The sequence below is a fragment of the Lipomyces japonicus genome, assembly GCF_038497905.1.
Source record: "Lipomyces japonicus strain CBS 7319 unplaced genomic scaffold V1514scaffold_20, whole genome shotgun sequence".
In the NCBI taxonomy this organism is placed as follows: domain Eukaryota; kingdom Fungi; phylum Ascomycota; class Lipomycetes; order Lipomycetales; family Lipomycetaceae; genus Lipomyces; species Lipomyces japonicus.
This window is the reverse complement of record NW_027117832.1, coordinates 113,685-139,988: the sequence shown is the minus strand read 5'-3', so window position 1 is coordinate 139,988 and position 26,304 is coordinate 113,685. Positions and strand designations below refer to the sequence as shown.

The following is a 26,304-nucleotide window of genomic DNA, read 5'->3' as shown; positions in this document are numbered from 1 at the left end:
AGAAAACATGTATTACAAGTTGGGTAGGGGTGGCGGGAAAAGTGGCTCGCGTAAGATCACATCACGATGATATAAATTAAAAATCCAAGAATTGATTTTGTTTAGAATGTATTTTTGAAGCTTCTTGATAAACTTCAATAATAAATCCTAAAGTTAATAAACCTAAAAAGGTAGATAAATTGATAAAACCAAAAAGTTGTAAATTATAAAACAAAGACCATATGTCATGCGTGCTTTGCATAAGTTAACATTGTTGGCAACGATTTTTTCTTATGGCTGATGAACTTGTTCATCTCGTCGAACATGCCAACGATTGCGTTGATGGCTGTGTTGATGGTCGTACGGATGTCGGAGCATTAGTTGATCCCATAGGCCTAAAAGACCTGATAGGTTGATGTACAATGAGAACATTGTACATCAACTAAATTCATAACACTGCTGGTTGATCGAAAGTCCCTACTCTGTTGAGTCGGGGACTGGGTTGTTGTAGGAGCGTACGCAGAAACTCCTTCTTCATCATCCTCAGATTCATCAGATAGTCTACTTTCTGTTCTGTCATGTCAACTTGCGGCACGACTTCCAGAATGTCATCTTCGAGCAGCTCTTCTGCGAACATCTCCTGTATCTAATCCTCACTAGAATTTTTGTTGGCAAGTATGGCCACATCAAGCACATTTCGATCACCGAAATCAGGCTCAATGTCTGTAATGCTGATTCCTCCTCAGAAGTTAAGACATTACTAGTTAACCATTTCTTCTGGATAAACGTCATTGTTCTCTTCCATCGGAACAACAACCATAATTTTAAAAAAATTAAGTTCAAAATCCGTTTTGAGGATTTGACAAGTCGTTGCTTGAAGAGCTTTTTGACTGCTTTCAGCCTCAACAGCTGCCGTCGTTCAAAATCTACAGAGCCTCTATCAACAGAAGAACCAATTATCAATCGATAATTTTTTTCTTTTCAATGCAACTACCCACTTCGATGGAAGCTGAGTGTTAGACATGCCAGATATTCCAAACACAAATCAATTAGCTTGATGAAAGCTATATGACGTGTGGTTACACACCAAAGAACTATCTCAATGCTATCGAAAGCTGAGAAACAACAGAAGTGATGAGCCATATTGTTGTCCACCATGTGACTTTCCGGTAATAGACGTTATACAAGAGAGTCCCAGAATGTCGTTCTTAAACCTACCGGAATAGGCTTTTATACGTTATATTATCCTCCTCAGGTTGCTGGGCTTTATATAAAAAACTGAGTTAAGTAGAACACTTCCTATATTTGTTAAAAGTTATCTATTTTGACTTGTAGATGATTTGAAGTTAACATCGTCCTTATATTCATTCACAAACATTTATTTATAACGAATTTTGCAATCTCATAACATGGGATTTCTGATAGCTATTGGGGTCCATCGCACCATATCTTGTTTCAGAAGGAGATATTTATCGCATTTTGCTCACGTAACCCTCCCCCTAGCTCAAGTTATTGACCTAAAACTCTTTTGCTTTTGTCTTTAGAAATAAATTCCATGTAGTTACTGGTTGAGCGAGTACTTTGTCTAAGGCTATATACGAACGGATGTGCAGGTTTTTTGTGAAAAATTTCAGAGCAAAGAATGATTATGATTACAAAGCGAGATTGCGTGCAATAAATAAATATGACCCCCAGGGCCCAAAACATGCCTGCCATTTTCTAGTTTTTTTTTTTTGGTTGCATTTCTTTTGAGAATTAACTTTACGGTAAGCAGGATTGCAAGCAAATTATGCGTGCTGTGCCGGAGTGAGAAATATTAATTGTCTTTATTTTTTATTTTTTTTTTTTGGGTAAGCAATGTTTAGTTACATACCCGACGCCTTGGAAGCGTTCAGTGAGTCAACCCAATATGTAAATGTCTATTATGAGTATGAGTGTTTTAACCACTTTGAAATGGTTTTTTCTTAAATAGAAAACGGACAATTTGTGATCGTGTTGGATGACGAATCTCGAGAAAACGAAGGCGACCTAATCATCGCGGCCGAGCATGCCACGACTGAAAAGATGGCATTCCTGGTCCGGCACTCGTCCGGTTTCGTGTGCGCACCTTTAACCACGGCAAGGGCAAGCCAGTTACAATTGCCATTAATGGTTGATTCAAACACGGACCGTCACGGCACCGCGTACACGGTCTCGGTCGATTACCGAACGGGCACCACCACCGGCATCTCCGCTCACGACCGTGGCCTGACCGTGCGCAAGCTGGCCGACCCTGCCGTGGTAGATGGCCATGCCGAGTTCATGCGTCCTGGTCACGTTTTGCCGCTGCGTGCGGTGGACGGCGGCGTGCTTGCCAGGCGTGGCCATACCGAGGCCGCCGTGGACCTGTGCAAGTTGACCGGATTGCAACCGGTCGGCGTGATTTGCGAGATCGTACGGGATCAGGATGGGCTCATGGCCAGGCGGGATGATTGTATTGAATTTGGCAAGATTCATGGGTTGCATGTGATCACGATCGATGCGTTGACTGATTTTATTCGAAATCAACACCAGCAATAGTAGTAGCAGTAGCAGTAGCAGTAGCAGTAGCAGTAGTAGTTAATGTTTTAAACTTTGTATCATAAATCTAATGTATATATGTAATTATGTGTTGTTAGTATTGTACAAAATAAATCAGAAAAACGCCGCCCCCACCTAAATGCCAAATAATATAACTATAATGTACACCGGATGGTAAAACTTTTTATTTCACGGCAGCCAATTGTTCAATCTCTTCAATCCCGATCGGTTCCCATGACCAATCATTTTCGATCCTAATCTGAGCCCACAAGATTTCACTTTCAAAATAACATAAAATGCCACCTTTGCCCGATGCGGATTCACTAATTCGATATAACGGATGACCCAAAATTTCATGTGCTTTCCGTAACGGGATAAATAACAGGTTATGATCAAGACAGTAATCTTCAATCACGTCCTTAAACGTACTCGGGACGAACGTGCTTGCTACCGTGCCCTTTGACTCCTTGCCAGTCTTGACATTCTTCTTCTTCTTTTTATTATCGTCGTTATTATCATCTTCAACAATGATTGGTTCATGCTTCGATGAATCTTCGAACGTTGCCGACACGACAGGTTCAATGATTCTGCCGCCAGACCGGGCCTGCCGAATCATTTTCTGTGCCTTGGCAAACTCATCTTTCACGCTGGCATGTTGCCGCACGTCCGATGGCAACACGCAGTCGCGCCAAAACGCCAGCCATTGATCAACCTCGCTCATGTCTACCTGCGGCGAAGTCAACCACGCGTGCAGCACGTGCCAAAGCTGGGGAAACAAGGTCGATCGCAGCAAGCGCGCAAACGTGCCCGTCCGGAAGCACTTGCGCCATTTAAATGCCGCCATGATCACGCGCAGGTCCTGATCGGCAGGGTCAACCTGGAAATCAGCCTGCAAGTAGTGCTCCAACCTGCCGTACACGTGCCGGTTCAGCATGCGGTCCAGTTCCTGCCTGCCGAATACTTCACGCCATGCCTGCAAGCCGTCCACGGGCCCGTCTGCCAGGTCACATGTGGCCATGACGTGACCAAACTTGTGCTTCACGTCGGTCACGACAGATGACAAGTTCTCACCCAGGTATGGCAGCCAGGGGAAAATCCACAGATGCGGTGGTGCCAAACTGGCATCGTCAACATTATCATTATCACCCTTCACCTGTTGCTGCCTCTTGGGATTCCATGCCGCCACTGCCTGGTGAATGCGAGGCAGCACGACTTGCCGCAGCAACTGATCCTGGATAAACTTGGGCAACACGCCATGCCATTCTTCCAACACCGTGATCAGCGGCTGCGGATGGTGCACGTCCCAATCCCGTGCCAGCACCGTGCGCAATTGCGGCAACCATATGGCAGACATCATGCTTTCAAACAATGACGCCCGCGTGCTTGATAACGCGTATGACTTGCGGAAAAACCGACTGTCATCAACCCCATCAGTCGCAGTATTGTCTCGAGCGTGTATTCGCAAAATAACCTGCCATCGAACAAAAAAATCTTTTAAAAATGCCGGATTCGTGAACGGATCCCAAGTCGTGATTAGTCGTCGCAATACTGATGACACGGCAGCCACAGCTAAATCGTCAAGCTTGTATTTTTCAACTTCAATCGGATATTCAAACTGTAGTACTTGTAATTTAGTACCAACCTGCTCCAGTCGTTCCGAATCTGATAACGACGTTACCGTCGTTGTTGTTGTTGTGTCCTTAAGATTTACCGCGAGTTCAAACACCTGAGTCAACCTGTCAATGCTCTCGTTTTCATCATCCAATTCACCCTTGACCCTTGCAATTTCCATGGCCACGTATTTCTTGCGATCTTGCAAGTTTGCCCATTCCGCGCTATACATGGCCAAGTCCCGGCGCGCAATCTCGGCCATGCGAGCCTGATCAGATTCCTGTGGCAATTGCGCGCTTGAATATTCTGTCATGTCGTTTAGTTTTTTAGCTTGACCGTCGCGCATGTCGATAATGGTTTTCATGTATTGCGGCACGGGCAGGCCCGATTGTTCAATCTCTTCGATCGTCTTGTACGTCACGGTGGTGGCACGGAAATCATCACCGTACCGTCTTTTCTTTGCACCCCTTTTCCTTGCCGTTATCGCTGCTTCTTCGTCATCATAGTCCTTATTTGTTTGATCTCCTTCCACGGACGTGCCGTTGCGACGTGATTCTTGAACCGCTTGCTTTGTTTTCTCCTTCATGCCACCAAGCCCGAGTCGTTCCGGTCGAAGTTTTTGTTCAATCGGCTTGACAATGCCTTTACCGCCCGAACCAAGACCTTGACCTTGCACGTAGCCCATCTTTTCCAACAGCTTGGCACCGAGCCCATACGTTCCCCTGCCTGCGCCAGCGCTGTTGCTGCTGGTGCTGCTGTTCGTGACACGGCCACCAGTGGCAGTTTTCCTTGATTCAAGAAATGATGACTTTGGTGTGGATGCTCTAGTTGACTGTGATGATAACGTGTCTTGCCCGTCCCCGGTCATGCTGGCATCCGCGGCTTGCGGGGCAAAGTTGACACTTTTGAATCGCATGGCTTTGTTGGACATGCTTTCGCTCCCTACACCACCGCCGAGTCCGACGTGACCGTCATCAGACTCGTTGTCTGAACTTGACGACATTTAATTGAAAATAAAACTCGTAACGACGATTTATAGAGTGATGGTATAAAATTTGGAATGGGCATTTATTTTATTGCTTTCGCGATGCTCAAACTTTGTGGAAAAGGGTTTTTTTTTCTTTTTCATTATACGCGTTACTGAGTTTTTTTTTTTTTTCATTGGTTTCGATTAACTATGGATAATGTGAATGAGTATTACTCAATTGAAGCTATTCAAGCTGAGAATCAGGTAAATTTTGAGAAATAATTTGAAATAAAAAAGAAAAAAAAAGAAATTTTTTAAAAATAACCAGGCTTAGAAAGTTCCGGCCGTGTTTCAACTCGACGTGCCGGGCCTGGGATATCTCGAAAACACGCGTTCGTCGTCAACAGATGTAAACACTAATATTTTGCAACCGTTCTTTTCTTTTCTTTTTTTTTTGATCTAATATATATATATATATATGTTATTTGCTGTCTTAAGATTAAAGAAGGCACGCATTTAGAATTGCCTTTATGGATGGCAGAAATTTTGGCCATCGCAGGCGAATCCGATGACCTGCCGCGAGGTTTCATCACGTTAACCGCGCCATCACCTTTTTCAAACAAGGTCATGAACGCGTTAAAATCTGATCCGGTTCATGTTAATTTACGGGAACAATGCATGCAATTTTATAAGCTTGCTGAGTTGTGGTTAAATTTTTCTAACGATGACGCCGTGCTCGATGGCACCATGACTACGTTGAGTGAACGGGCAGCAGAGATTAATGATCATGCGCACAATTCGTCTGCCGTGTTGGTGCAGGATGGATCTGATTTTATGGGCCGGTTGGATGATTTCGAAACCAGACGTAAGTTTTTAACTCAACAAAATATCTGTTACAGCTCAAGGTTTAACAATCTGATGCTTGATTTGTTTATAGTGTTTAAAGCAGCCAATGAGTCAACCAAAGAGGTCAAGAAATGGTTAAGTTTAAAAAAATAATCAGTGTTTCGACATTGATGTTTTTTTTTCGGGGGCATTCTTGGATGTTGGAGTTTTTTTGGCATGTGATTGTTTTACTTGTATTCGTTAATGTGCCATTTCATAAATATTTTTTTTTTTTTTTTTGGTATTTTAAAACCCTCCGCCTCGTCTAAATGTATCCAAGATTGACTGTGGCGTCGCGTTTGCAGTTGGCGTCGTGCCGGTTTGTTGTTGTTGTTGTTGTTGTTGTTGTTGTCGTTGTTGATCCTGTAGCGTGGTGGGCGAACCCGCGGTCGAGGCAAGACCTCCGCCATTCCCGCCACCTCCAGTTGCAATTGCAGAAGAAACCGAAGCCAAATCGTCCGTCACGTCGAGTTCACCGACCAGCAGGCGCCATATCGGTAATGGCAGTCGCCAGGCCTTGCCCGGCAGAATGTCGCGCGCCCACAGTATGCCAAAGATCCACCCTGTCAATGCACAGATCAGGCTGCCGGGTAGTTGTGATAACGCCAATTGTGCAGCCAGTGCGTACACAAACACTTTATCCGATAATGTGATTGCCCGTGGTGATGATTCGTTCCCGGCGCCGTCGTCGTCGTCGCTTGGCGGTGGGGATAGCGTGAACCGGAACTTGTAAACGGAAGGAATCAAGTCGTGGTATAGTGCCAGGATTGCAAAAATGACCGGCGTCGGACCTGGTGGCAGGTAATTGGCGGCATAACCAGGAATAATCTTGGCCACGATCAAGAGCACCGGTGCCCAAACTAATGCAAACAAATGAGCAAGAATGACCATTGACTACGTGCCAATATTTAGTCAGTATTGGTACAACGAGATCCAAAGTACATTTTTCGATCTTGCACTTTGACCTTTTAAAATGCTACAAAACAACTTACGGCAAACTTTCTGCTACCCAGCAACCGTTCGATGCCTCTCGTGTTGTAAATCAGCAAGCTGGCAAACAAAACTTCAGATTGATTTAAATAAACAAATTGCCAAATAATTAATCTCCACCATTGATGCCATGACCATACATGCGGAACAAGTTGTAAAAAAACGTAATGCTTGATGCCCACGATCGTCGTGACCACGGCCGTGGTCACGACCGCGATAAGCAAGTGCTTCGTGACGACTGCGTTTTGCAATCCTGCCGGCGTAACTGCAAACATAAACAAATCAAAACAAGACCTCCGGGGGGTCTTCTATTTTATTCAATTACTATCCCGCCAGGCTTGGAATTGTGTTCATGAAGAAACAGATGAATTCGTGGTTGAATAATTGTAATACGATGCCGCTGTTAGCAATGGGTCCCCCAAAGGCGCAAACAATAAACAATTAATTACTAAAAACGTGCACCACAAAGTCAACCACCGAAAGAACGTCAAGCGCTTAAAAAAAATAAAAATTCAATTTAACTCAATTATCTTGGTCGTGACTCTGCCACGTTGATTACCAGTTTATAAATCCACAACAAAAAAAAAAAATATCTATCCAACCTCATGCATTCAACTAATTACAGGAACATAAGATCAAACAAACTTGGAGTAACGTAATGGCAAGGTTTAACTTGATATCCTGCGCTCTTTTCCAAGCCCTGCCGAGATTGTCCTCAGAAATATCGATCGTTTCAACCCAGGGCTTGATGTCGTGCTCGGCAGCAAACTTGAGCATGTACTCGATCTCGTCTGGACTGCCGATCACGGATCCCTGAATTGAAGTATTACTCACCAGGAAGCGTGAACGGCGCGACCACCATTTGCTCGCTAACCGGAGGTGACGTGGTAAATACAAGCTTGTCCCGAGGCGTCAGGATCGACAACAATTTTTCCAAGGATGATCCGGCGAACGAGCTTCCAGTGTTGACCATAATGTCAACACTGTCCTTAAATTTTCAAACAAAATCTTCATCGTCCGAGTAATGGTCGGCACCAAGTTCTTTGGCAACTTCCTGTTTGGCATGATTTCGTGATATCGCCGTGACCTCGGCACCAAGAGCATTGGCAAACAGGATGACCATGTGCCCAATGCCTATTATGTTGCAGCAGCGGTGAAACCCCGGTGATGCCACTGCAGAGTAAAGGCGCTGCATGGATTGTTTCAAGCTTGTCCGGGATCTTGAACGCGAACTTGGAATTCACTCGAACATGGGACGCGTTGCCGTCAATGGTATCGACCTCGCTGTCCTTGTACGTTCCAAAATACGTGCCCACGCTGTTTCGGCAATTCAGGTACCGTCACAGTCACACTACGCACCCAAGCCGACATGGTCGCCGAGCTTGAGCCCAGGTTTGGCACTGCCACCAATCTTGACAATCTTGCCAATGATTTCATGCCCGACTGCTACCGGAGCATACGGCCGGCCCCAATTGCCGCTGGGCTGCATGGATATCCGAACCGCAGATCCCACACGCTTAGATCTCAATGTCAATATCATGATCTCTAAATTTCTGAGGTTTGTACTCAAATCGCTTGGGATTAAGCCAATCATCGTAGTCTAAGCACGCCGATGACTTCGAAAGTTTCCGTGCCATAGACCATATCTAGTTACCAAAAAAAAAAAAAAATCTTTTTTGATGCGCAATTTGCAAAGAGGCGAATTCCGAGTTGGACTTGAACGAGGGACTTGCCTATAATATGTTAATGTCAGCATCGGTAACAATATCCGAATCCCGCAGTGCCAATCCACCTGGCTGACAAATTGCCGGCTTCGTTTCGGTTTCATTTCGGCTTCGTTTCGTCGTTTCCGATAACGCTGATTTTGGTAGCGTTTGGTTAAAAGAAAGAGGGGCAAAAAAAGAAAAAAAAATCATCATCATTTTTCCATATGTTGTCTACCTACTTCGTTTGCAGTCATTTAACCGTTTGTAGTATTTAATTTGTTTTAACAGATCAATTGCATATCAGGTCATGCGGATGATTACAATTCAATCGTAAATCGGTTGGCGTATATGTAATCGCCTACACTTGACGGATTGGGTCGCAAATTCGTTGCTTGCAACGACCTACTCTGCAATAACAGATAAAACGTCATACATTACAAAACAGCAAAAAAAAAGAACTCAGACATGGTCTTCAATAAATAGTCAAGTTGATTTTTCAATGCAAAATAGATCACTGAGCAATTAAACACAACTTAATTAGTAGTGCTATTTCTTTGCAAATCTTTTGTCGCGTAAATACCATAACGTATAATTTGTTAATGAAAAACTATATGGTTAGATTGCAAGATTACGTGATTTATAACTATATAATAATATGTGTAAATTTATTCGATCCATAATTTCATAACGACCAAAAAAAACAAAATAAAAAAGCCATGAAAGTCAATAGATTTCACTTAATTCTCAATGTTCAAGCAAGGAAACGCTTCTCGGCAGTCTTCCAATTGATCACGTTCCAAATCGCCTTGAAATAATCAACCTTGACGTTCTTGTATTGCAAATAATAAGCATGCTCCCAAGCGTCAATGCCAACCAATGGCACGTACGGTCCAGTGACCGGATCCTGGTTTGGCTTGTTAATAATTTCGATTTCACCAGTGGTTGAATTCTTTACGATCCAGGTCCATCCCGATCCCTGAATGGCAGCGAGCTATATGGATTTATTAAACCCAAATTAGTTATATGCCAAAAAAAAAAAAAAAAAAAAAAAGATGCGTGTCTGCGAACTCACCTGAGCGTTAACGTTGCCAATCAATTTGTCATACGAACCATATTTTTGTTCGATTGCTTTTGTCAACGACGACGATTGCGGCAAAAACTCACCACCACCTTCAGATTTGGGGGCCAAGTTTTCCCAAAACAATGAATGATTAATATGACCACCACCATGGAAATTAATTAATGGCTGCAATTCAATCTGTGATCTCACGTCACCTTTATGAATCGCGGTGGCTAATTTTTCGGTCGCATCGTTGTATCCGTTCACGTAGGTTTGATGATGCTTCGTGTAGTGCAACTAGAAATAACGAAAAGCAAAAAAAAAAAAATAAAATAAAATATATAAGAATTAGATCATTTTAATGTGTTACCCTAAAAAAAAAAAAAAAAGTGTACGGTTTAACCAACCTCAGTAATTTGACCAGAAATAAAAGGTTCAAGCGCTCCAAAATCATACTTCAAATCAGGAAGCGTGACCTTGGTCCTGGCAAGAAATGCTGAAGGAGCAGCAGCAGTGGAAAGAACCCGACGTGCGGTGGTGTTACGAACCAATGCAGTAGCCATGTTGATTATATTTATCTCTATGAAAATTAGAAATATGGAGACAATTGAGACAAACTAAATAAATTGATCCTGGTACAAGAAAATTTATAAGAGATTTCAGAGTTCGGTCAGGAATGGGAAAGTAAATAATAAAAAGCGGCGCCGGTGATAGGTTCGGTCGGTTGTGGATCGGAATTAAGCACGAGCCATTGACGCGATTGGACGTCATCACCGTGACGCAACAACCGGATAATAAAACATAACTACGTATCTAAATACTATTATGTAACTGTGGTTATTCCAGGTCAAATTATCAATCTAGAATACGAATACAAAAAAAGCTGCTAATTAATCTACAAACGCCCCATCAATCAAGCCCCATAGTCCCAAACTCTTCACAACATATGTTGTAACTAATAAAACCCCGCTTACTTTGCTGATCCTCCTCTTAAACGAAGAACCAAGTGAAGCGTAGACTCCTTCTGGATATTATAGTCGGAAAGAGTACGGCCATCTTCTAATTGCTTGCCAGCAAAGATAAGTCTCTGCTGGTCTGGAGGAATTCCCTCCTTGTCCTGAATCTTGGACTTGACATTATCAATGGTGTCAGACGACTCAACTTCAAGAGTAATGGTCTTTCCTGTCAATGTCTTGACAAAGATTTGCATGCCGCCACGGAGACGTAGCACCAAATGAAGAGTGGATTCTTTTTGAATGTTGTAGTCAGAAAGAGTACGGCCATCTTCTAATTGCTTGCCAGCAAAGATAAGTCTCTGCTGGTCCGGAGGAATTCCTTCCTTGTCCTGAATCTTGGACTTGACATTATCAATGGTGTCAGACGACTCAACTTCAAGAGTAATGGTCTTTCCTGTCAATGTCTTGACAAAGATTTGCATGCCACCACGGAGACGTAGCACCAAATGAAGAGTGGATTCTTTTTGAATGTTGTAGTCAGAAAGAGTACGGCCATCTTCTAATTGCTTGCCAGCAAAGATAAGTCTCTGCTGATCTGGAGGAATTCCCTCCTTGTCCTGAATCTTGGACTTGACATTATCAATGGTATCCGATGACTCGACCTGAGGAAGTCATTGTTAGAACTAGAAAAATAGAAAAGTATACAAACAATTACGTACCTCAAGGGTGATGGTCTTGCCGGTAAGAGTCTTGACGAAAATCTGCATGGTCGTGGAATCGCAATAGTGTAAGTATGAAGGGAAGGAACAACGGGGGGGTGATAAGCGGGTATATATACGGTGGCCCGGGTGGCGAGGCGCACCAGCACACACTGCAGATAAGTGGTGTTACCCCGCCCGCCTGGAAGGTTCTTGCATAACCGTCTGCAACCTGCCGCACATGTGCAGGTTGCCGCGACAACAAGCAAACGCAGCCAGCTATGACGTCACACAAACCCGGTGGCCGCCAAGGCCACTTCGGCAGCACAAACAAAGCACCTGTGCGGCTGCTGGCTGACAAAGCGAACGCCATCGCGGCCGGTTTTTACGACGTGCAAGCGTGCGCTAACCGCATATGGTTAGTAGCCGGTGGCCACGCAAGCCGCAGGCATTTTAGACACTTTAGAAAGTGCTTGCTTAGCCACCGCACAGCCGCACCCCGTGATGGCACCCCGTGTTCGTCGTTCTGCCTATATAAATACAGCCTTCTCGCCACGGTTCGTTCACCACCACCACCACACCCCAATAAATGGATACCGACGTGTTTGTTGACGACAGGGACGAGGTTTACTTTTCTGCCGACGAGGACGTTGTGCCGGCGTCGGTGCTGGCCTCGCCCACATCTACCCCCATCCTTGATCTGCCCACGGAGCTGCTGCAACACATCCTCGGCCTTGTGTACGCAGACGACACCGATATTGATGGCATGCGCATGTACCTGACCAAGCGGCTGGCCATGTTTAAAAAGAACCTGTTGCCGGTCTGTCGTGCGTTCCATGACGCCGGCTTGCATGCTCTTTATTCCCACGTCCACGTCGGCCACCCGCGTGCATTCGACGTGTTCAGGTATGAACTCAGCCGGCGGCCTCAACTTGGCTCCATGGTAAAATGTCTTGACTGTACGTAGGAACAATATGGGGAAAAAAATTTTTTTTTTTTTTTTTGCGCAACTAACTTTTTTTTTTTTTTTTTTTTGGGTGGGATAGTTTCGGACTTTACATCAGTCGGCCTAGGCCGCACAAGGCGCATGAACAGAGAAATTCAAATGGTTACTTCGGACACGATTGCTGATGCGCTGCACAAGACTCCCAACTTGCGAGAATTTTTAGTGTCCGAGTCTGTCGAGGACGACATTGACAAGACCGTGCTGGACAAGCTTTTCTCCCTGCCTGATTTAGAGGCGGTTGATTTCTGTGGCGCCACCGGCGCCGCGTTCAAGTCTGCATTTGTCGCCACCACGTTCCCATCGGGCACGCTGAGTAATCTGACCCGCGTTTCACTGCATGAATGTGCCGGCGTGCAGCAGGAAGTGTTTGAGCGATTCATGCCTAAACTTACGAACCTCAAACGGCTTGATGTTACACATACTCAAGTGTCGGCCGCGGCGCTCAACTCGATCCCGAGTTCGGCCAGGTTAACTCACTTGTCGCTGGCCAAATGCAGAAACGTGCAGGGCAAGGACGTGGTGCAATTTTTACTTACTCATCCGGCCGTGAGGTCTGTTGACCTGCGGTGGCTATCACTCAGGTCCACCAACATTACCGAGTCTCAGCTCCGCACGTTGCTACCAGGCTTGCCATCAGGCCTGCTTCATTTGAATTTGTATTTTTTGCCAGTTGAACCCAGTCATTTGCCGTTAATACCTTTGCAACTTCAGGCGTTATCACTAGGGTTTGCTGATTTGTCAATTGATGCGTTGATTGAAAATTTCTCTGCGCCGCTTCGGCCGGACTTGCGATACCTTGACCTTACCGGCAACCCGCACATCACGATCTGGACCATTCAAGATCTCAGATTACTTGGTTCGTGCTCAGACGTGAGAACTTGGGAATTTGATGCTCAAATCTTGGGCAAAATGGCCGACGTCAGGGTGCCTGGTTATAACGTCGTGCTGGGTCAGGGTCGGCGAGGCTGGATTTTTAAGAAGGGCGACATGCCCCCTGTTCGTCGAGGCCGCAGGTTATCGAATGGCTATAATCAACATGTACTTGGAATGGACATGGGTCAATCGGATGCTTGGGCTGGCGCAAGCAGGAAGATTGATTGCTCGGGCAAACAATGGGGAGGAGGTCTTGAACGTGGAATCTATCTTTACTATGCGTATCGAACCAAGTAAAAAAATATCATCATGACAAAACAAGAGGAAAAAAAAAAACCAATGGGCATTTGGAGTATAATTGGGCATTTAATTCACATCAAAGTTTATGCATGGCTAATGGTAAAAGGTTGGGGGAAATAAAAAATTGGCTTATAACTGTTTTTTTGTTTTTGTGTTTTGTTTTACGGAGTTTTGAATCAAAACATGGTAGTCTCTGTTTTGGGCTCACCACATAACATTGTACATTATTTATTTATTCATTTATTAAAGCGACCTGCGATTAACATTTCATAAAAACTTATGACTCATAGGTGAAATGGTCCCATCCCAACTCCTCATACGTCCATCCCAACACAATGTCATGACCAGTTGGCGTGCCACCATTAATCTGACACAACCGACGATGATAATCAGGCCTGAGAGCATGAAATCCATCCAACACTGCCACGTCTTGGTCATCTAATTGCGGCAACGTGATGTTATCACGAATGCGGGTTCGTGATGCCGATTTCGGGATCACGGCAATGCCCCTGCCGACTTCCCATGCCAGCACGACCTGACCGGGACCGACGTTATGCTTGACCGCTACGGCGTTGATCTCGGGAGATTTCAAGATTGGTGAATCATATTGACCTAGAGGTGAATACGCCATCGTGACGATGCCTTTCGATTTAAAATAATCAACCAAGGCAAATTGAGGAAGCATTGGGTGAATCTCAACCTGGTTAACCGCGGGTGTGATCGTGGCCACGGCAAGTAATTCATCAAGAGTCTTTTGAGAAAAATTGGAAACCCCCAAGCTGCGCAATTTGTCGGGATATTTCCTTTGCACGGCTTCCAATGCCTGCCATGTCTGAGCTGGCGTGGGAGTTTTGGTAGACTTGCCATCAGCAGTTAAGGATTGAGGCCAATGAATCAAATATAAATCAATATAATCTAATCCCAACCGTTGCAATGATTCCAAAAATGCTTCCTCCACGCGGGCATGATCTGCTGATGCCAACTTGGTCGTGATAAACAATTCCGACCGGGCCACGCCGGACGCGCGCACGGCTTTACCGACGATTTCTTCCACGCCATACAACGCAGCAGTATCTAAATGACGATAACCTTGTTCGTTAATCGCGTACACGATGGTGGAAATTAATTCTTGCTCGGCTTCACTGCCAACACTGCCTTGCCAGGTGCCCAAGCCGACTAAGGGTAAGTCATGGCCGGAATTTAACTTCACTGTCTTGCTTGCCGCAGATGTCATTTCTTTTTTTCTTATAAAACTAATGCCAATACTCTAACTTGTTCTTCTTAATTGAGGTCAAAAGAGGTGTTTACGATGGGCTTATTATTATGATGTACGTTTGGGTTGGGTGCAGCCGGGGGAGTTTATATACGTGATGATTTAATTCGGTATTTGCGGTCGCATGTCCATATTGAGCAGCCGTCCCTCACGTAAGCGATTACGTCATTAGCACAGTGGTTATTGCACCGGGTAACTTCCCAATAGGGCAAGTCCCAATTTCAATTATGAAATTTTTTTTTTTTTGTATATTTATTCAAAACAAGAAAAATAAAACTACGTTTCTTGTTCTAGTTTTTTTTAAAAAAAAAAAAATAATGCCAAAGAGACGGAGAGCAGCATTACTGCCGAATAATATTGCACTTTTGCAAAATTTGGTTCGTCGAGATCCAGGGTAAGTCATTTTTTTATTTTTTTATTTTAATTATAAATCTTTGGGCAAAAAAGAAAGTGTAATGAAAAATACTGACAGATTGGCCGGGGCAAACAGGTCGTATAAAGAGGAATTTTTGACTCAGTATCGGCATTATGAAACTCAACGCGAAATCTTAAGCGTGAACCCTGCCGGGTTTCATGACGTGGAATCATTCATGGATCAAGTTGGGTTTATCGCTCAGGTCACGGTATGCTACCCGGTCGAGACCAACAAGTTTGCGGACGACCTTGCCGGCTTGCTGGCGCAGCATCATGTTAACCTGCCGGCCGACCTGCGACAGAAAATCGTGCAGTCATTAGTATTGATGCGAAACCGGGGCGTGATCTCGTCCGAACGATTGATCCAGGTGCTTTTCCCGTTATTGCCAGTCGCGACTTCGAAGCAATTCCGCAAGGATATTTATACCACGCTCGTGAGATTGCTCAAGCATGCCAACAAGGGCAGCAAGGCTCCAAAGTTAAACAAGGCAGTGCAAGCGTTATTGTTTACCTTGTTGGAATCTACTGACGGGCCGACCGCGGCCACGGCTGCAGCCGATGGCCTGTGGGCGGCCAAGTTGACGCGCGAATTATGGCGGCGATCGATTTGGGACGATCCTCGATCGGTAGAAATCATGAAAACCGCGTCGTTACACGGCAACCCTAAAGTGGCCGTGGCCGGCGTGAGTTTTTTTTTGGGAGCCGACCGGGAACGAGAGAAAACTACGAAAAAGAAACGTGGCGTGCATGGATCGGATGATGATTCGGATGAGTATGATGATTCGGATGATGATAATTCTTCAGATGATGACGGTGCCGGTGGTGCCGGTGGCAGTATCAGCCGGCCCGAAGTGGCAGGGTTGAAGCATCGATTAGGCGTAAACAAGAAATCAGGCAAGCGCGCGCGCAAGTTGGAATCAGCCATGAAAATGCTTAAAAAGAAAGAATCCAGAAAGGCAGGTGACGTGCCAGCGTCCCATCTTAATTTTTCAGCCATTCATTTGCTTCACGACCCTCAGGGATTTGCCGAACGATTGTTTACGCAACATTTGTCGTCTCGAAACAATAACAGCAATGCCGGTGGTGGTGGTGGCAAGCTAACGTTGGAACAACGAATCAAGGTGTTAAACCTGGTCACGCGATTGATTGGCACCCACAAGTTAACCGTGCTGCCGGTGTATTCGTTCTTGCTCAAATTTTTAACCCCAAAGCAACGGGACGTGACCCAGTTCATGGCGTGCGCTGCTCAAGCCACGCATGATTTGGTACCACCAGATGCAATCTCACCAGTGATTCGCAAGATTGCTGACGAATTCGTGTCCGACGGCGTGGCAGCCGAAGTGGCAGCAGCCGGTCTTAACACGATCCGCGAAATCTTAACCCGGCATCCAATCGCGATCGAACCTGACCTGTTGCAAGACCTGACCGAATACAAAGGTTCGAAATCCAAGCCGGTCATGATGGCCGCCCGCAGTTTGATTGGGTTTTATCGTGACGTGGCGCCGGAAATGCTGGCCCGCAAGGACAGGGGCAAGGTGGCGTCGATGGACATGGCGTCGGCAGGCGCGGATCGCAAGACGTTGAAGTACGGTGTTGAGAACGTGGTGGAAGGCATTCCGGGCTTGGAGTTGTTATCACAATGGCGACGTGATCAGGGATTGGACGGTAAGCAATCCGAAGATGCAGACGGGCAAGACGGGCAAGGTGCTGATGAAGAAGACGGGTGGGACGTGCAACAAGTTAACTCGGAAGATGAAGGATGGATTAATGTTGAGAGTGACAAGGAATACGATGTGGACGACAAGGATAATGACGACGACGACGAAGACGAAGACGAAGACGACGACGACGACGACGAAGATGATGAGGATGCGGAAAATCCAGCAAAGAAAGTGAAAACGGCAGAGGAAATCACGCAGAGCATAATGGCGACCAAGGTCTTGACGCCGGCCGATTTTCAAAAACTAGACGAACTGCGCACGCAAGCCGGTCTGTCCAAGATCATGGGCGATCGAGGCAACACGAACGAATCCGCAGTAACGGCAGAAAATTTGGTTACGAAAACCAGGGCCGGTATTAAAGCTGACAAGCAAGCCCGGTTGGAATCAATCATGGAAGGACGCAAGGACCGTCCCGAGTTTGGATCACAAAAAGGAAAGAAAAAAGATGCCGCGCCGCATTCGACTACGAATAGGGAAAAGGCAAGAAAGAAAAATTTTATAATGATGATTCATAAGCGCGACGTGCAAGGTAAAAATAAGCGGAGTTTGAGGGACAAGCAGAAAGTGTTGCGGGCGCATATTGATAAGCAGAAAAAGACAAAGAAGCATTAAACATATTACAGACAAGAAATAAAATAAATTACAAGTTAATATATACAATGTAAAAGATTATGAGAAATGGTTTGTTAAAAAAAATTGGTTGAGTTCTTCCTCAGATATTAGTGGTTGTGGCAATACCGCGATGGCGTCCAGCAATGTTTGATCGAGTTCGAACCCGGACTGGGTCATGCCGCCTGTAAATGCTTGACCTGAATTGTTGTAATTATGATTGCAGTCGTTGTAGTAGTAAAGATCAGTCCCGGGCTTGCACGATGCCATAGGATCATCGTTCGTGGTTGTGCCTGTGCTTGACTGGTAGTAGTACGAATTATTAAATTTGTTGTCGTTTGTAATGTTGCCGGGCATGACGGTCGTAACGTGATGATCATCGCCGTCGATACTGCTGGACCTTGTGCTTGATAATTCTTCAGAATACGTGGTTGAAGTTGCCGCCGTCGACGTGCTCATCAACGGCAACACCCAATCCGGAGTTGCAGTCGTCACGGTTGCCGATGCCGATGCCAATGCCGATTCCGTTCGCCGACGCTTGTTGACCGCAGCTGGCGCAGGTTGAAGTGCCACCAGATCGGCTTGCCGACGTTGCCCAAACACGGTTCGTGAAGCTTGCCTGATTTGATCCAACACGAGCGACGCGGTGGCCCATGTCGCACTCATGGCTTTTAATCCTGCCAATCCCAACCGGATCCTTTCCTTGGCCAATTGCCGATCATTCGATAATGTGCCTGCACTCGAGTTCACGACAAGCCGGCCAGCCGGCTTGTCGTTCTTGCCGACATGATCATGATCATCGTCGTGATCATAAAAAACCCACACGCAAGAAGTTAGATGCACCAATGTGGACAACGTGACCGCGCAAGTGAAAAATGGGCTGCGATGCATGATCGAATCAGATGACAACGTGATCAGGCGCGACAACGATGCGGCTGCCGCGATGCATTTGCGCGTGTGTTCCTGAATCGTGGGTGGGCTCCTCGGCCTAGACGCCGGCGCGGTGGGCGATGCTGTGGTTATGGTGGTGATGAGTAGTTCGCCTGGGGTCAGGCATGTATTATTTTCCAACCTTTCATACTGATTTGGCATCTGTGCCAACCGTGAAAAAGGCTTGTGAGCCAAGATCACGGAGTTGTAAACAATAATATGAGCCAATATCATGAGCTCGTCAACTTGTGATTCTAAAGATTGTGGCGGCGATGGTGGTGATGAAGATGATGATGATGATGGTAGTGATGGTGGTGGTGATGCAGATGCGGCGGTGATTGCGTGAGTGGGCAATACCATGTCACGCTTTGCGTCCGGCAAGTGCAGCATCCAGACTGCGGCCCGGCTGTCGACCATATCTGGCAAAGTGGCAGCAGACGCTGTCGTGGTCGTGACAACGCCGCCCAGGATCCTGGCAGCATCAATCAAGTATGCAAACGACGAATACGGCGCCGGCGCGTCGGCAAACACTCTGTCGTCATAATCCTGCAACGACCTACTGCCAGCATCGCCGCCGCCGCCGTCATCATCACGAGGTAGTAACGTGGTAGTGGTTGGTAACACATGCCAAAGCGCAAACGACGGCTTGCGGTGAATGCCGGCCGTCCAGGCGTCGATCACAAACAGCATCCAGAACGTGCGCCGGAACGACTCCAGCACGACCGCACGCAAGCCCTGCGGCAACGCAACGTTGGCTCGCACGATTTGTGTCAACGCATCGTCTGAGTGCATGTGCAAGCGCAACGCCATGTCGACGGCGCGGTCCTTGATCGCGAGCGCGCGGTCTTGCTCGTTGTCGCCGTGCAAGACGATGGCGTACAACAACAGGGCCTGCACGGCCACCGGCGACGCAGGCACGACGGTGTCAACTAACGCAGCATCGACTGCCACACGATACAAGTTGCGGTTGGCGGCAGGCGAGTAAAAAGACGCGACGTAGTGCACTACCGGTACGAGCAAGTCGGCGAATCCGGGCAGCAACCCGGTTGTGGTGCTGACGGCGGCGTAGTGCGTCCGTGGCACTAGTATTGGGTGCGCGGCATGAAAATAAGAGTAATAGTAGTCTGTCAATGCGGGCACGGCATGACCGTCCGGTGTTGCGTTAGCCGTCACGGACGTGGTGGTGGCGGCGAAATCATCATGAGCGTCAGCGTCCTGTTGTGCTGGCTTGTGCTTCCAACCACGGCGACTCTTTACGTACACGCACTCGCGAGCCTGCGCCGAGCAGCGGCCACACACGGGCACGATGCCGTCGCATTTGAGATGACGAGCACGACAAGCCAGACAGGTAGACGAAACGGTGGCTTGAGCCATGTGACGGAACGGGTTTTGATCGTCTTGTTAGATGAATCAGAAAAAAAGAATGATTAATTTGTAATTGTAAATTGCGGATCATTAAGTCACGTGACTGTGGGGAAAAAAAAAACACAATGGGATTATTATATATTATCAAAAAAAAACTACTTCAAGTACTTTGCAAACACGGCTTCGAACGCTGGCCGGGCGGCGTGGGCCGGATCATTATCGGCCGCCGGCGTGACGAGCACGTCGCCGTGACAGGGCACGATCGTGGTGAATGGCAACGACGCGATGGCGGTCAATGCGGTGGCGGCAGCGGCCTTGTCTGAAAACGAAGCCCCGGCCAAGCGGGCGTGCCATGACCCGAACGGGTGCAGCAAGTTGAACAATCGTGAAAACCCGGTCTTGTACGACAATGCCGAGTTTGAATATTGCTCATTGGCGGGCAGGTTGAACAACAGATCTGCCTCGACCAACGTGGCGGTCGGCAGGTGGAACGTGACGAGCTCGTGGTTGGTGTGCGCAGCCACGTACACGAACCGGAGTTCGTGCTCAATGTCGTCGTCGACAATGCCGGCTTGCGACGGCGTCAAAACCTGGCCAGCAGTGGTGAGTTCGTGGTCAACGTGGACGCCGTCGGCAGCTTTCTTTTGCCGCAAGCCGGCCGGGCCAATGATCTTGGCTGCCGGGTGGGCTTCCTTCCACGACTTGAGCGCCAGGTGGTGCACAATGTCGGGCGCGATCAGGAACTTGACGTCGCGGCCGGCCACGACGGCTTCGGAGTCCGGCCCGTACGGCAGCGGCGCGATCACGACCACGCTGCCGGATCGCAGCGAGATCACGGTCGACCTGGCGCCGATGTGGAACAGGCCGGACCGCTTGAACGGCGACGACAGCGTGGTCACGGACGGGTTGAGCGCACGCACGACCGGGTTGAGCGGCGACGGATACGACATGGGCAGAGGTGAGTGGAGGTTGGAATACGACGAGGAAGGACAAGAACAAGTAGATAAATAAATAGATAAATAATAATGTACAACTGTGAATTCATGCATGACAAGTGATCGCCGACGCAGGCTGATGACTAAGCGCGGACCAGCACCCACATCAGCGCTGCCTGGCACACGAAGCTGTACGCAAACAGGAACTGGATCCGGCGAGGCCGATGCACGCTGTGCGATCGCGAGCCGGACGAGGACGAGGCCGAGGACGAAGACGAAGACGCCGGCAGGATCACGTATTTGAGGGACCGCAGCAGAAACAGGCCGTTGGCAGCCACGACGTAGGCAAACACGGAGTGCTTGATCAGGCCCGACCCGGTGGCGGTGAGGGCCAGCATGGTGAGAATCACGCCGATAAACTTGTAGCCGCTGTACGCTACCAGGTCCAGCACCTGCGACGGCTCGCCCGATGACGGGCTGGCGCTGCCGCTGCCGCTGGTGATGCCCAGCACGTAGCACGTCAGCTTGAGACCGACAATCTCAAAAATCACGACCGCAAACGCGGTCGAAGCCACGTAGCCCAGCAATTCCGGGTGGAACGCGCCGCGGATGCCGGCCTCGATCGACGACAGCAGCACGTAGGTAACGAAGGCCATGACCGGGATGTACATGTCTGGCGCGTTCACGTCGTCCCTCGGTGGCGCGTAGTACGTCAAGTAACCACCAATGCTGTTGCTGTTGTTGCTGGTGCTGTTCGACGCAGCCGCCTGCCTGACCTGCCTGGTCCACGGCCGGTGCCGCCAGGGGAACACGACCAGGGCCAGCTTGCGCCACACGTACGAATTCGACACGTCGAAATACGTTTTGAGTGACGACACTGAAAACATGTACTTACCCAGGTTTTGCTCCACGTAGTTTTGCCCTGCCATGACTGCATGCAGGCCGACCTGGGCCGTGGAATCCGAAAACAGGTTGCCATACACGTACGGATTGCTGCCGCTGCCACCACCGCCACTACTACTACTAGTACTGGCCTGTTGCTGCAATGGTGGCGAGCGAATGGGTGGAATCGGATGCTGCGGCACCGGATGATGAAGCGGCGGAGACTGGTACATTTTTGGTGCGGATTGGGTTGGTGGTGCAACGAAGTTGTTGAAGCTTTAGCTTCCTTGTCCCAGTCCCAGTCCGAGTTGTACGCACTGCGCAGTTTTCAGCACGGGCGTCGTGGTTGAAATTTCTTTCTTGCACGTCGTCGCGTTCGCTTTGCCTCCGACACTTCACCATCACTTCAGTTCCATCATGCCCAAGAACAAAGGAAAAGTAAGGAGGTTTACTGATCGGTTCATGATCATGGCTATGGATATTATGCTAACGGGTTTATTTTTTAGGGAGGCAAAGTATGACATGGTGGATGCCAAAAAATTAAATAAAATAATTTGGCCTTGATTTTGATAATTAAATGTTCTAACATGCCCCCAGAATCGCCGGAGAGGCAAAAATGAAAACGACAATGAAAAACGTGAATTGATCTTTAAAGAAGACGGTCAGGAATATGCTCAGGTGACAAAAATGCTTGGGAACGGTCGGATTGAGGCTCAGTGCTTTGACGGTGAACGAAGACTGGCTCACATCAGAGGCAAGATGCGCAAGAAAGTGAGTGCTTGTATTTTTGGTTGTCGGTTGTTTAAATCGCAACGAAACTGCAAACTGGATTTTTTTTTTTTTTTACTTACAGAGTAATGACAGGTGTGGATCAACCAAGGTGACATCATCTTGCTATCACTTCGTGAATTTCAAGATGACCAAGCCGACGTGATTTTGAAATATAATGCCGACGAGGCCAGGTCGTTAAAGACTTACGGCGAACTTCCCGAGACGGCCAAGATTAACGAGACTGATACTTATGGCCATGAAGGCGATGAGGAATGCAACTTTGAATTCGACATTGGTAAGATTTTTTTTTTTTGGTCTTGTATTGTCATTTGTTTTTACTCTTGGCTAACTTTTTTGTTTTTTCATTTTTTCCAGACGAGCTCTAAGTTCGAGTTGGGTTGGTATCCGGCCGTGGCCTGCCCGCGGGAGGCATGGGCGTGTTTTTTTTTTTAAAAAACCAAATTTGCACGGCATGAAGCTTGTCAAAAACAAAAATCTCGTGCAGGGATTCTTAACCAATGCGTACGTTGTTGTGTATATAAATTAAAAAAAAAATATTCCTCCTGATCATCATGCTTGTCCAACAAGGCTAAACAAGTTTTGCTTAAAACCCTACGCCCATGGCACCGCAGGCTGCACAACTGCCACACCGATAAGCGACTTGTGCGGAATGTCAAGAACGACAATAAACAGTCGACATGATCCATCCCGGCTTAGTTGTCATGGCCAACGTAAACCTGCAACCCGATCACGACCACCACTTGCCCCACCACTCGTGCAACAAGCTTACCCGCACGCCGTCCGCGCTCGACCTGACCGACACGGCCCAGGCTCGTCATTTGACTGCATGCATCCGCCAGGCGCACGACAAGGTTGCCGACGTCCAGGCCGAGTTGCAAGCACTCGCACGCGCGTTCGGCATGCTCGACCAGGCGGACAAGACTGAGAAAGGCATGTTTACTTCTCGCTGTTGTGGTTAGTTACAACCACACTGGCGGCCTGATTTCTAATCAACCCATCATTCGTACAGCCCTGCACCAACACGCGGACAAGGTTAAGCAACTCGAGACCGAGCTCAACCGGTCGCAAGCATTCGCAAGCCATTACACGAACGCGTTGGCATCCATTGCTGGAGGCGAGTATTTTTGCATTGCCTGTGAAGTCATGTTGAATTCTAACAACCATCAGACCACGCCGAAAACGTGTTCCTGTCCTTCTCGGCACCGGTGCCGCCAACATTGTCATTGTCATTATCAATGCCACCATTTGCCAAGCCGACGTCGTTGGCGACGTCGTCGTCGTCGACGACGACGTAGTAGTGTTGGCACATGAGGCGCGACAAGAAGGCTACATGTAGCACGGCCACGCGCTGCATCTTTGGATTTACAACATTTTTCCATGTTCGGGTTCATTCGTTGTTCATATTTACAGCTTTCAGGTTTTCCCTTTTTTTCGGCGTTTGCTTTGTTTGCTTTGTTTTTTTTTTTTTTTCAAAAGTTGTTGCATACCATAAACCTTGTCAATCATTCATTATCATCATCATCATCATCACGTAAGCCGTATCACGTGAGCTAGCAAAAGTTTAGCCCCCGTGATTGTCACGTGCGTGCCACATGCATGCAGCTGGCGCATTGTGTTGGCAAAACTTTCGGCGTGACTGCGAAACCTTTCCAGGGCTTAACCCTACCCTTGCCCTCTTTTTGCGCTCACTCGCCCCGCGAAACCGGAACGGATCACGTCGCAGGTTCAATCAGACCGGAATTGAATTTTTGCCAACCCAATTAAGCAAAACACGCAAAATGTCAAAGATTGAAGAAATTGTCGAAGAACAAGCCCCGGTCACGGCGGTCGAGCAAGAAACTCCGGCTGCCACGGTCGAGGACGTTGCTGCTGAAGATGTCGAAGATGAGGAAGGCATCCCGGCCGGCGCCAGCGTGGCCGTGTACTCCCGCCACGAGGCCAAGGCTCGCAAGGCCATCACCAAGTTGGGATTGAAGCTCGTACCTGGCATTAACCGTGTGACCTTGCGTCGGTCAAAGAACATCTTGTTTGTGATTGCCAATCCGGAAGTGTACCGGTCGGCCACGTCGAACGTGTACATTGTGTTTGGCGAGGCCAAGATTGAAGATTTGAGCGCCCAGGCTGCTCAGGCTCAGGCTTTGCAACAATTACAAGCTTCAGAGGATGCTCAAAAGGCTGCTGATGCTGCCACTGCCGAAGGTGGTGACGCTGCTGCTGCATCCATCGTGGCCGATGTCGAGGCTGCTGCTGAATCCAAGGGCAAGCAATCCGCCGCCGCCGCCGAATCTGAAGATGATAACGAAGAGGTGGACGAAACCGGTATCGAACCCAAGGATATCGAACTCGTTGTGTCTCAAGCTGGCGTGTCTAGAGCTAAGGCCGTCAAGGCCCTGAGAGCAAACAATCTCGACATTGTGGGAAGGTAAGTTTATTGTGTTTTCCTTAATTATTCCGTTCCAATCGCTAACAACGGTTTTGCCAGCATTATGGAACTCACTACTTAAAAAATTTAAATCAATAAAAATTTCATGACATGCATTTAGCAACAATACAAAAAATACAAAAAAAGTTGTTGTATCGTGTTCCAACTTGTTACATTATATTTATTGATATTTATTTATTAATATATATGTATATATCTTTATCCGTTCCCCTTTCCCTTAATCCACTTCAATAACTTCCGTCGGTTTGGCAAACGTTTGAGTCCATTCCTTAGCTGCATTAGAGTTAAAAAAAAAAAACCAGAATCGTTAACAATGAATAACAAAATTTATACAAATTACAAAATTTACTTACCAGTCGCGATTGCTGCCTTCTCATCTTCTTTCCATCGTTGAGCAACGTCATTGGCAAGTGGATCGTCCTAATATCGTGTCAGTCCAACAAAATAAATACGTTATATTATCAATTAATTTTTCTTACCGGATTGGGCGCACCTAAAAGGGCCTGAACTGATAGTAATATGGTCCTGATTTGTAATGCCGGTGACCAGTTGGCTATAATGATCAAAATCATGTTATTTCCTGTCCTGTCCTCTTTTCCATTTTTTTTTTTTTTTTTGTTTTGTCTAAGCGATATTAATTAATTAATAAAAACCATACTTTTTAAAACGTCAAGGCAAATCCGGCCCAATTTGTCAATATTGGGATGATAAATCTTGGTCAAGAACCGAACTTTTGGTGCAACCATGGGGTATTCCTCTGGCAAAAATAATTCCAACTTGAACACTCCGCCTTTAATAATTCCAATTAGTCAATAATAATCAACAACAACAACATGTATACGAACCTTCATATGGGGACTGGGTCGGCCCGTTGATGGTCACATCGAAATAACGCAGGTTGTCGTCATGCGGAACCGCATTGATTCCCGGCACCGGATCACTCACCAACCTTTCAGTTTCCTATAAAAATAAAAAATCATTCACAGTTTAAAATTCTGTACAGAATATACCAAATATATATATATATACCTTGATGATTCGCTTTGGAAGAGACATGATTAATGCGTATAAGCTGATCTAAAGAGAATAATGTATGATTTTCTTTGTGCTTTGCTCCCCCCCTAAAAAAAAAAAGACAAAAGCGCCTAATTTGTAATTGAGTATAATATTACTACCGCCTGTAAATTCTTTCTTTTATTCTCAACTAAATCAGAGCTCATTCAAAGAGCCAGATTGCAAGCAAGTTGGCTTTTGCAAGTCAAATGACCGGGCCGGCCGTTAAATGTAATCATATGAAGGGTCTCGTACGTTTTATCATTTTCCAAGGTTTAAAACTTCCTCGAACAGCCT

General features: G+C 46.9%; 16 protein-coding genes across 16 annotated transcripts; 6 read left to right on the top strand and 10 right to left on the bottom strand.

Annotated features, from left to right (window-relative positions):
• Positions 1-1,641: 1,641 nt before the first annotated feature.
• Positions 1,642-2,563, top strand: V1514DRAFT_331190 (3,4-dihydroxy-2-butanone 4-phosphate synthase). The gene is made up of 2 exons (XM_066927641.1): positions 1,642-1,873; positions 1,952-2,563. Exons 1-2 carry the CDS (start codon positions 1,837-1,839, stop codon positions 2,536-2,538), a joined length of 624 nt encoding a protein of 207 aa, XP_066783283.1. The 5' UTR covers positions 1,642-1,836; the 3' UTR covers positions 2,539-2,563.
• On the bottom strand, positions 2,553-5,203 carry V1514DRAFT_331189 (GC-rich sequence DNA-binding factor-like protein-domain-containing protein). The gene is made up of 2 exons (XM_066927640.1): positions 2,674-5,203; positions 2,553-2,605 (listed from the first exon to the last, which is right to left on the bottom strand). Exon 1 carries the CDS (start codon positions 5,150-5,152, stop codon positions 2,723-2,725), a length of 2,430 nt encoding a protein of 809 aa, XP_066783282.1. The 5' UTR covers positions 5,153-5,203; the 3' UTR covers positions 2,553-2,605; positions 2,674-2,722.
• Positions 5,204-5,319: 116 nt separating this feature from the next.
• On the top strand, positions 5,320-6,293 carry V1514DRAFT_331186 (uncharacterized protein). Its single transcript, XM_066927639.1, has 4 exons — positions 5,320-5,380; positions 5,451-5,525; positions 5,615-5,981; positions 6,054-6,293. Exons 1-4 carry the CDS (start codon positions 5,327-5,329, stop codon positions 6,113-6,115), a joined length of 558 nt encoding a protein of 185 aa, XP_066783281.1. The 5' UTR covers positions 5,320-5,326; the 3' UTR covers positions 6,116-6,293.
• V1514DRAFT_73232 (uncharacterized protein) lies at positions 6,182-7,436 on the bottom strand. The gene is made up of 2 exons (XM_066930125.1): positions 6,994-7,436; positions 6,182-6,895 (listed from the first exon to the last, which is right to left on the bottom strand). Exons 1-2 carry the CDS (start codon positions 7,264-7,266, stop codon positions 6,248-6,250), a joined length of 921 nt encoding a protein of 306 aa, XP_066783280.1. The 5' UTR covers positions 7,267-7,436; the 3' UTR covers positions 6,182-6,247.
• A 170-nt stretch (positions 7,437-7,606) lies between these two features.
• V1514DRAFT_347595 (GroES-like protein) lies at positions 7,607-8,480 on the bottom strand (the record flags this gene model as incomplete). The annotated part of the gene is made up of 5 exons (XM_066929301.1): positions 7,607-7,787; positions 7,822-7,889; positions 7,995-8,125; positions 8,166-8,308; positions 8,344-8,480. The coding sequence occupies 5 exons, from the start codon at positions 8,478-8,480 to the stop codon at positions 7,607-7,609; spliced, it is 660 nt and encodes a 219-aa protein (XP_066783279.1).
• Positions 8,481-9,317: 837 nt separating this feature from the next.
• Positions 9,318-10,480, bottom strand: V1514DRAFT_331179 (Manganese/iron superoxide dismutase). The gene is made up of 3 exons (XM_066927638.1): positions 10,165-10,480; positions 9,770-10,054; positions 9,318-9,688 (listed from the first exon to the last, which is right to left on the bottom strand). Exons 1-3 carry the CDS (start codon positions 10,318-10,320, stop codon positions 9,449-9,451), a joined length of 681 nt encoding a protein of 226 aa, XP_066783278.1. The 5' UTR covers positions 10,321-10,480; the 3' UTR covers positions 9,318-9,448.
• A 247-nt stretch (positions 10,481-10,727) lies between these two features.
• On the bottom strand, positions 10,728-11,480 carry V1514DRAFT_280952 (ubiquitin and ubiquitin-like protein; the record flags this gene model as incomplete). Its single annotated transcript, XM_066925055.1, has 2 exons — positions 10,728-11,375; positions 11,433-11,480. The coding sequence occupies 2 exons, from the start codon at positions 11,478-11,480 to the stop codon at positions 10,728-10,730; spliced, it is 696 nt and encodes a 231-aa protein (XP_066783277.1).
• A 506-nt stretch (positions 11,481-11,986) lies between these two features.
• V1514DRAFT_294055 (uncharacterized protein) lies at positions 11,987-13,856 on the top strand. The gene is made up of 2 exons (XM_066925384.1): positions 11,987-12,370; positions 12,458-13,856. Exons 1-2 carry the CDS (start codon positions 12,001-12,003, stop codon positions 13,585-13,587), a joined length of 1,500 nt encoding a protein of 499 aa, XP_066783276.1. The 5' UTR covers positions 11,987-12,000; the 3' UTR covers positions 13,588-13,856.
• V1514DRAFT_331170 (NADP-dependent oxidoreductase domain-containing protein) lies at positions 13,810-14,927 on the bottom strand. The gene has a single exon (XM_066927637.1). The coding sequence runs from the start codon at positions 14,822-14,824 to the stop codon at positions 13,868-13,870; it is 957 nt and encodes a 318-aa protein (XP_066783275.1). The 5' UTR covers positions 14,825-14,927; the 3' UTR covers positions 13,810-13,867.
• A 253-nt stretch (positions 14,928-15,180) lies between these two features.
• On the top strand, positions 15,181-17,610 carry V1514DRAFT_280831 (SDA1-domain-containing protein; the record flags this gene model as incomplete). Its single annotated transcript, XM_066925051.1, has 2 exons — positions 15,181-15,257; positions 15,354-17,610. 2 exons carry the CDS (start codon positions 15,181-15,183, stop codon positions 17,608-17,610), a joined length of 2,334 nt encoding a protein of 777 aa, XP_066783274.1.
• Positions 17,611-17,688: 78 nt separating this feature from the next.
• V1514DRAFT_357261 (uncharacterized protein) lies at positions 17,689-20,077 on the bottom strand (the record flags this gene model as incomplete). The annotated part of the gene is made up of 2 exons (XM_066929658.1): positions 17,977-20,077; positions 17,689-17,910 (listed from the first exon to the last, which is right to left on the bottom strand). Coding segments are annotated over exons 1-2 (2,157 nt in total), but the record flags the coding sequence as incomplete, so codon positions are not given.
• On the bottom strand, positions 20,058-20,852 carry V1514DRAFT_280881 (uncharacterized protein; the record flags this gene model as incomplete). The annotated part of the gene is made up of 1 exon (XM_066925054.1): positions 20,058-20,852. The coding sequence occupies one exon, from the start codon at positions 20,850-20,852 to the stop codon at positions 20,058-20,060; it is 795 nt and encodes a 264-aa protein (XP_066783272.1).
• Positions 20,853-20,946: 94 nt separating this feature from the next.
• V1514DRAFT_73847 (ER to Golgi transporter Yif1) lies at positions 20,947-22,132 on the bottom strand. Its single transcript, XM_066930126.1, has one exon. The coding sequence runs from the start codon at positions 21,950-21,952 to the stop codon at positions 20,981-20,983; it is 972 nt and encodes a 323-aa protein (XP_066783271.1). The 5' UTR covers positions 21,953-22,132; the 3' UTR covers positions 20,947-20,980.
• V1514DRAFT_294037 (nucleic acid-binding protein) lies at positions 22,094-23,057 on the top strand. The gene is made up of 5 exons (XM_066925383.1): positions 22,094-22,157; positions 22,226-22,234; positions 22,317-22,490; positions 22,584-22,785; positions 22,866-23,057. Exons 1-5 carry the CDS (start codon positions 22,137-22,139, stop codon positions 22,874-22,876), a joined length of 417 nt encoding a protein of 138 aa, XP_066783270.1. The 5' UTR covers positions 22,094-22,136; the 3' UTR covers positions 22,877-23,057.
• Positions 23,058-24,289: 1,232 nt separating this feature from the next.
• Positions 24,290-24,937, top strand: V1514DRAFT_280819 (NAC domain-containing protein; the record flags this gene model as incomplete). Its single annotated transcript, XM_066925049.1, has 1 exon — positions 24,290-24,937. One exon carries the CDS (start codon positions 24,290-24,292, stop codon positions 24,935-24,937), a length of 648 nt encoding a protein of 215 aa, XP_066783269.1.
• Positions 24,938-25,031: 94 nt separating this feature from the next.
• On the bottom strand, positions 25,032-26,200 carry V1514DRAFT_331152 (putative ubiquitin conjugating enzyme protein). The gene is made up of 6 exons (XM_066927636.1): positions 25,984-26,200; positions 25,800-25,914; positions 25,613-25,744; positions 25,434-25,507; positions 25,308-25,374; positions 25,032-25,227 (listed from the first exon to the last, which is right to left on the bottom strand). The coding sequence occupies exons 1-6, from the start codon at positions 26,008-26,010 to the stop codon at positions 25,172-25,174; spliced, it is 471 nt and encodes a 156-aa protein (XP_066783268.1). The 5' UTR covers positions 26,011-26,200; the 3' UTR covers positions 25,032-25,171.
• Positions 26,201-26,304: the final 104 nt, after the last annotated feature.

Coding starts and splice junctions, on each gene's coding strand:
- V1514DRAFT_73232 (XM_066930125.1), bottom strand. CDS start 7,266: ATGTTTGCAGTTACGCCGGCAGGATTGCAAAACGCAGTCGTCACGAAG. Junction 6,896..6,993: donor TGGGTAGCAGAAAGTTTGCC/GTAAGTTGTTTT, acceptor ATTGGCACGTAG/TCAATGGTCATTCTTGCTCA.
- V1514DRAFT_294037 (XM_066925383.1), top strand. CDS start 22,137: ATGCCCAAGAACAAAGGAAAA. Junction 22,491..22,583: donor GAGGCAAGATGCGCAAGAAA/GTGAGTGCTTGT, acceptor GAGTAATGACAG/GTGTGGATCAACCAAGGTGA.
- V1514DRAFT_331189 (XM_066927640.1), bottom strand. CDS start 5,152: ATGTCGTCAAGTTCAGACAACGAGTCTGATGACGGTCACGTCGGACTC.
- V1514DRAFT_73847 (XM_066930126.1), bottom strand. CDS start 21,952: ATGTACCAGTCTCCGCCGCTTCATCATCCGGTGCCGCAGCATCCGATT.
- V1514DRAFT_331190 (XM_066927641.1), top strand. CDS start 1,837: ATGTTTAGTTACATACCCGACGCCTTGGAAGCGTTCA. Junction 1,874..1,951: donor CGACGCCTTGGAAGCGTTCA/GTGAGTCAACCC, acceptor TTTCTTAAATAG/AAAACGGACAATTTGTGATC.
- V1514DRAFT_331170 (XM_066927637.1), bottom strand. CDS start 14,824: ATGACATCTGCGGCAAGCAAGACAGTGAAGTTAAATTCCGGCCATGAC.
- V1514DRAFT_331179 (XM_066927638.1), bottom strand. CDS start 10,320: ATGGCTACTGCATTGGTTCGTAACACCACCGCACGTCGGGTTCTTTCC. Junction 10,055..10,164: donor TTTCTGGTCAAATTACTGAG/GTTGGTTAAACC, acceptor CGTTATTTCTAG/TTGCACTACACGAAGCATCA. Junction 9,689..9,769: donor TTGGCAACGTTAACGCTCAG/GTGAGTTCGCAG, acceptor AAATCCATATAG/CTCGCTGCCATTCAGGGATC.
- V1514DRAFT_331152 (XM_066927636.1), bottom strand. CDS start 26,010: ATGTCTCTTCCAAAGCGAATCATCAAG. Junction 25,915..25,983: donor TTCCAAAGCGAATCATCAAG/GTATATATATAT, acceptor TTATTTTTATAG/GAAACTGAAAGGTTGGTGAG. Junction 25,228..25,307: donor GAAGGCAGCAATCGCGACTG/GTAAGTAAATTT, acceptor ACTCTAATGCAG/CTAAGGAATGGACTCAAACG.
- V1514DRAFT_331186 (XM_066927639.1), top strand. CDS start 5,327: ATGGATAATGTGAATGAGTATTACTCAATTGAAGCTATTCAAGCTGAG. Junction 5,526..5,614: donor CGCGTTCGTCGTCAACAGAT/GTAAACACTAAT, acceptor TGCTGTCTTAAG/ATTAAAGAAGGCACGCATTT. Junction 5,982..6,053: donor GGATGATTTCGAAACCAGAC/GTAAGTTTTTAA, acceptor ATTTGTTTATAG/TGTTTAAAGCAGCCAATGAG.
- V1514DRAFT_294055 (XM_066925384.1), top strand. CDS start 12,001: ATGGATACCGACGTGTTTGTTGACGACAGGGACGAGGTTTACTTTTCT. Junction 12,371..12,457: donor CATGGTAAAATGTCTTGACT/GTACGTAGGAAC, acceptor TGGGTGGGATAG/TTTCGGACTTTACATCAGTC.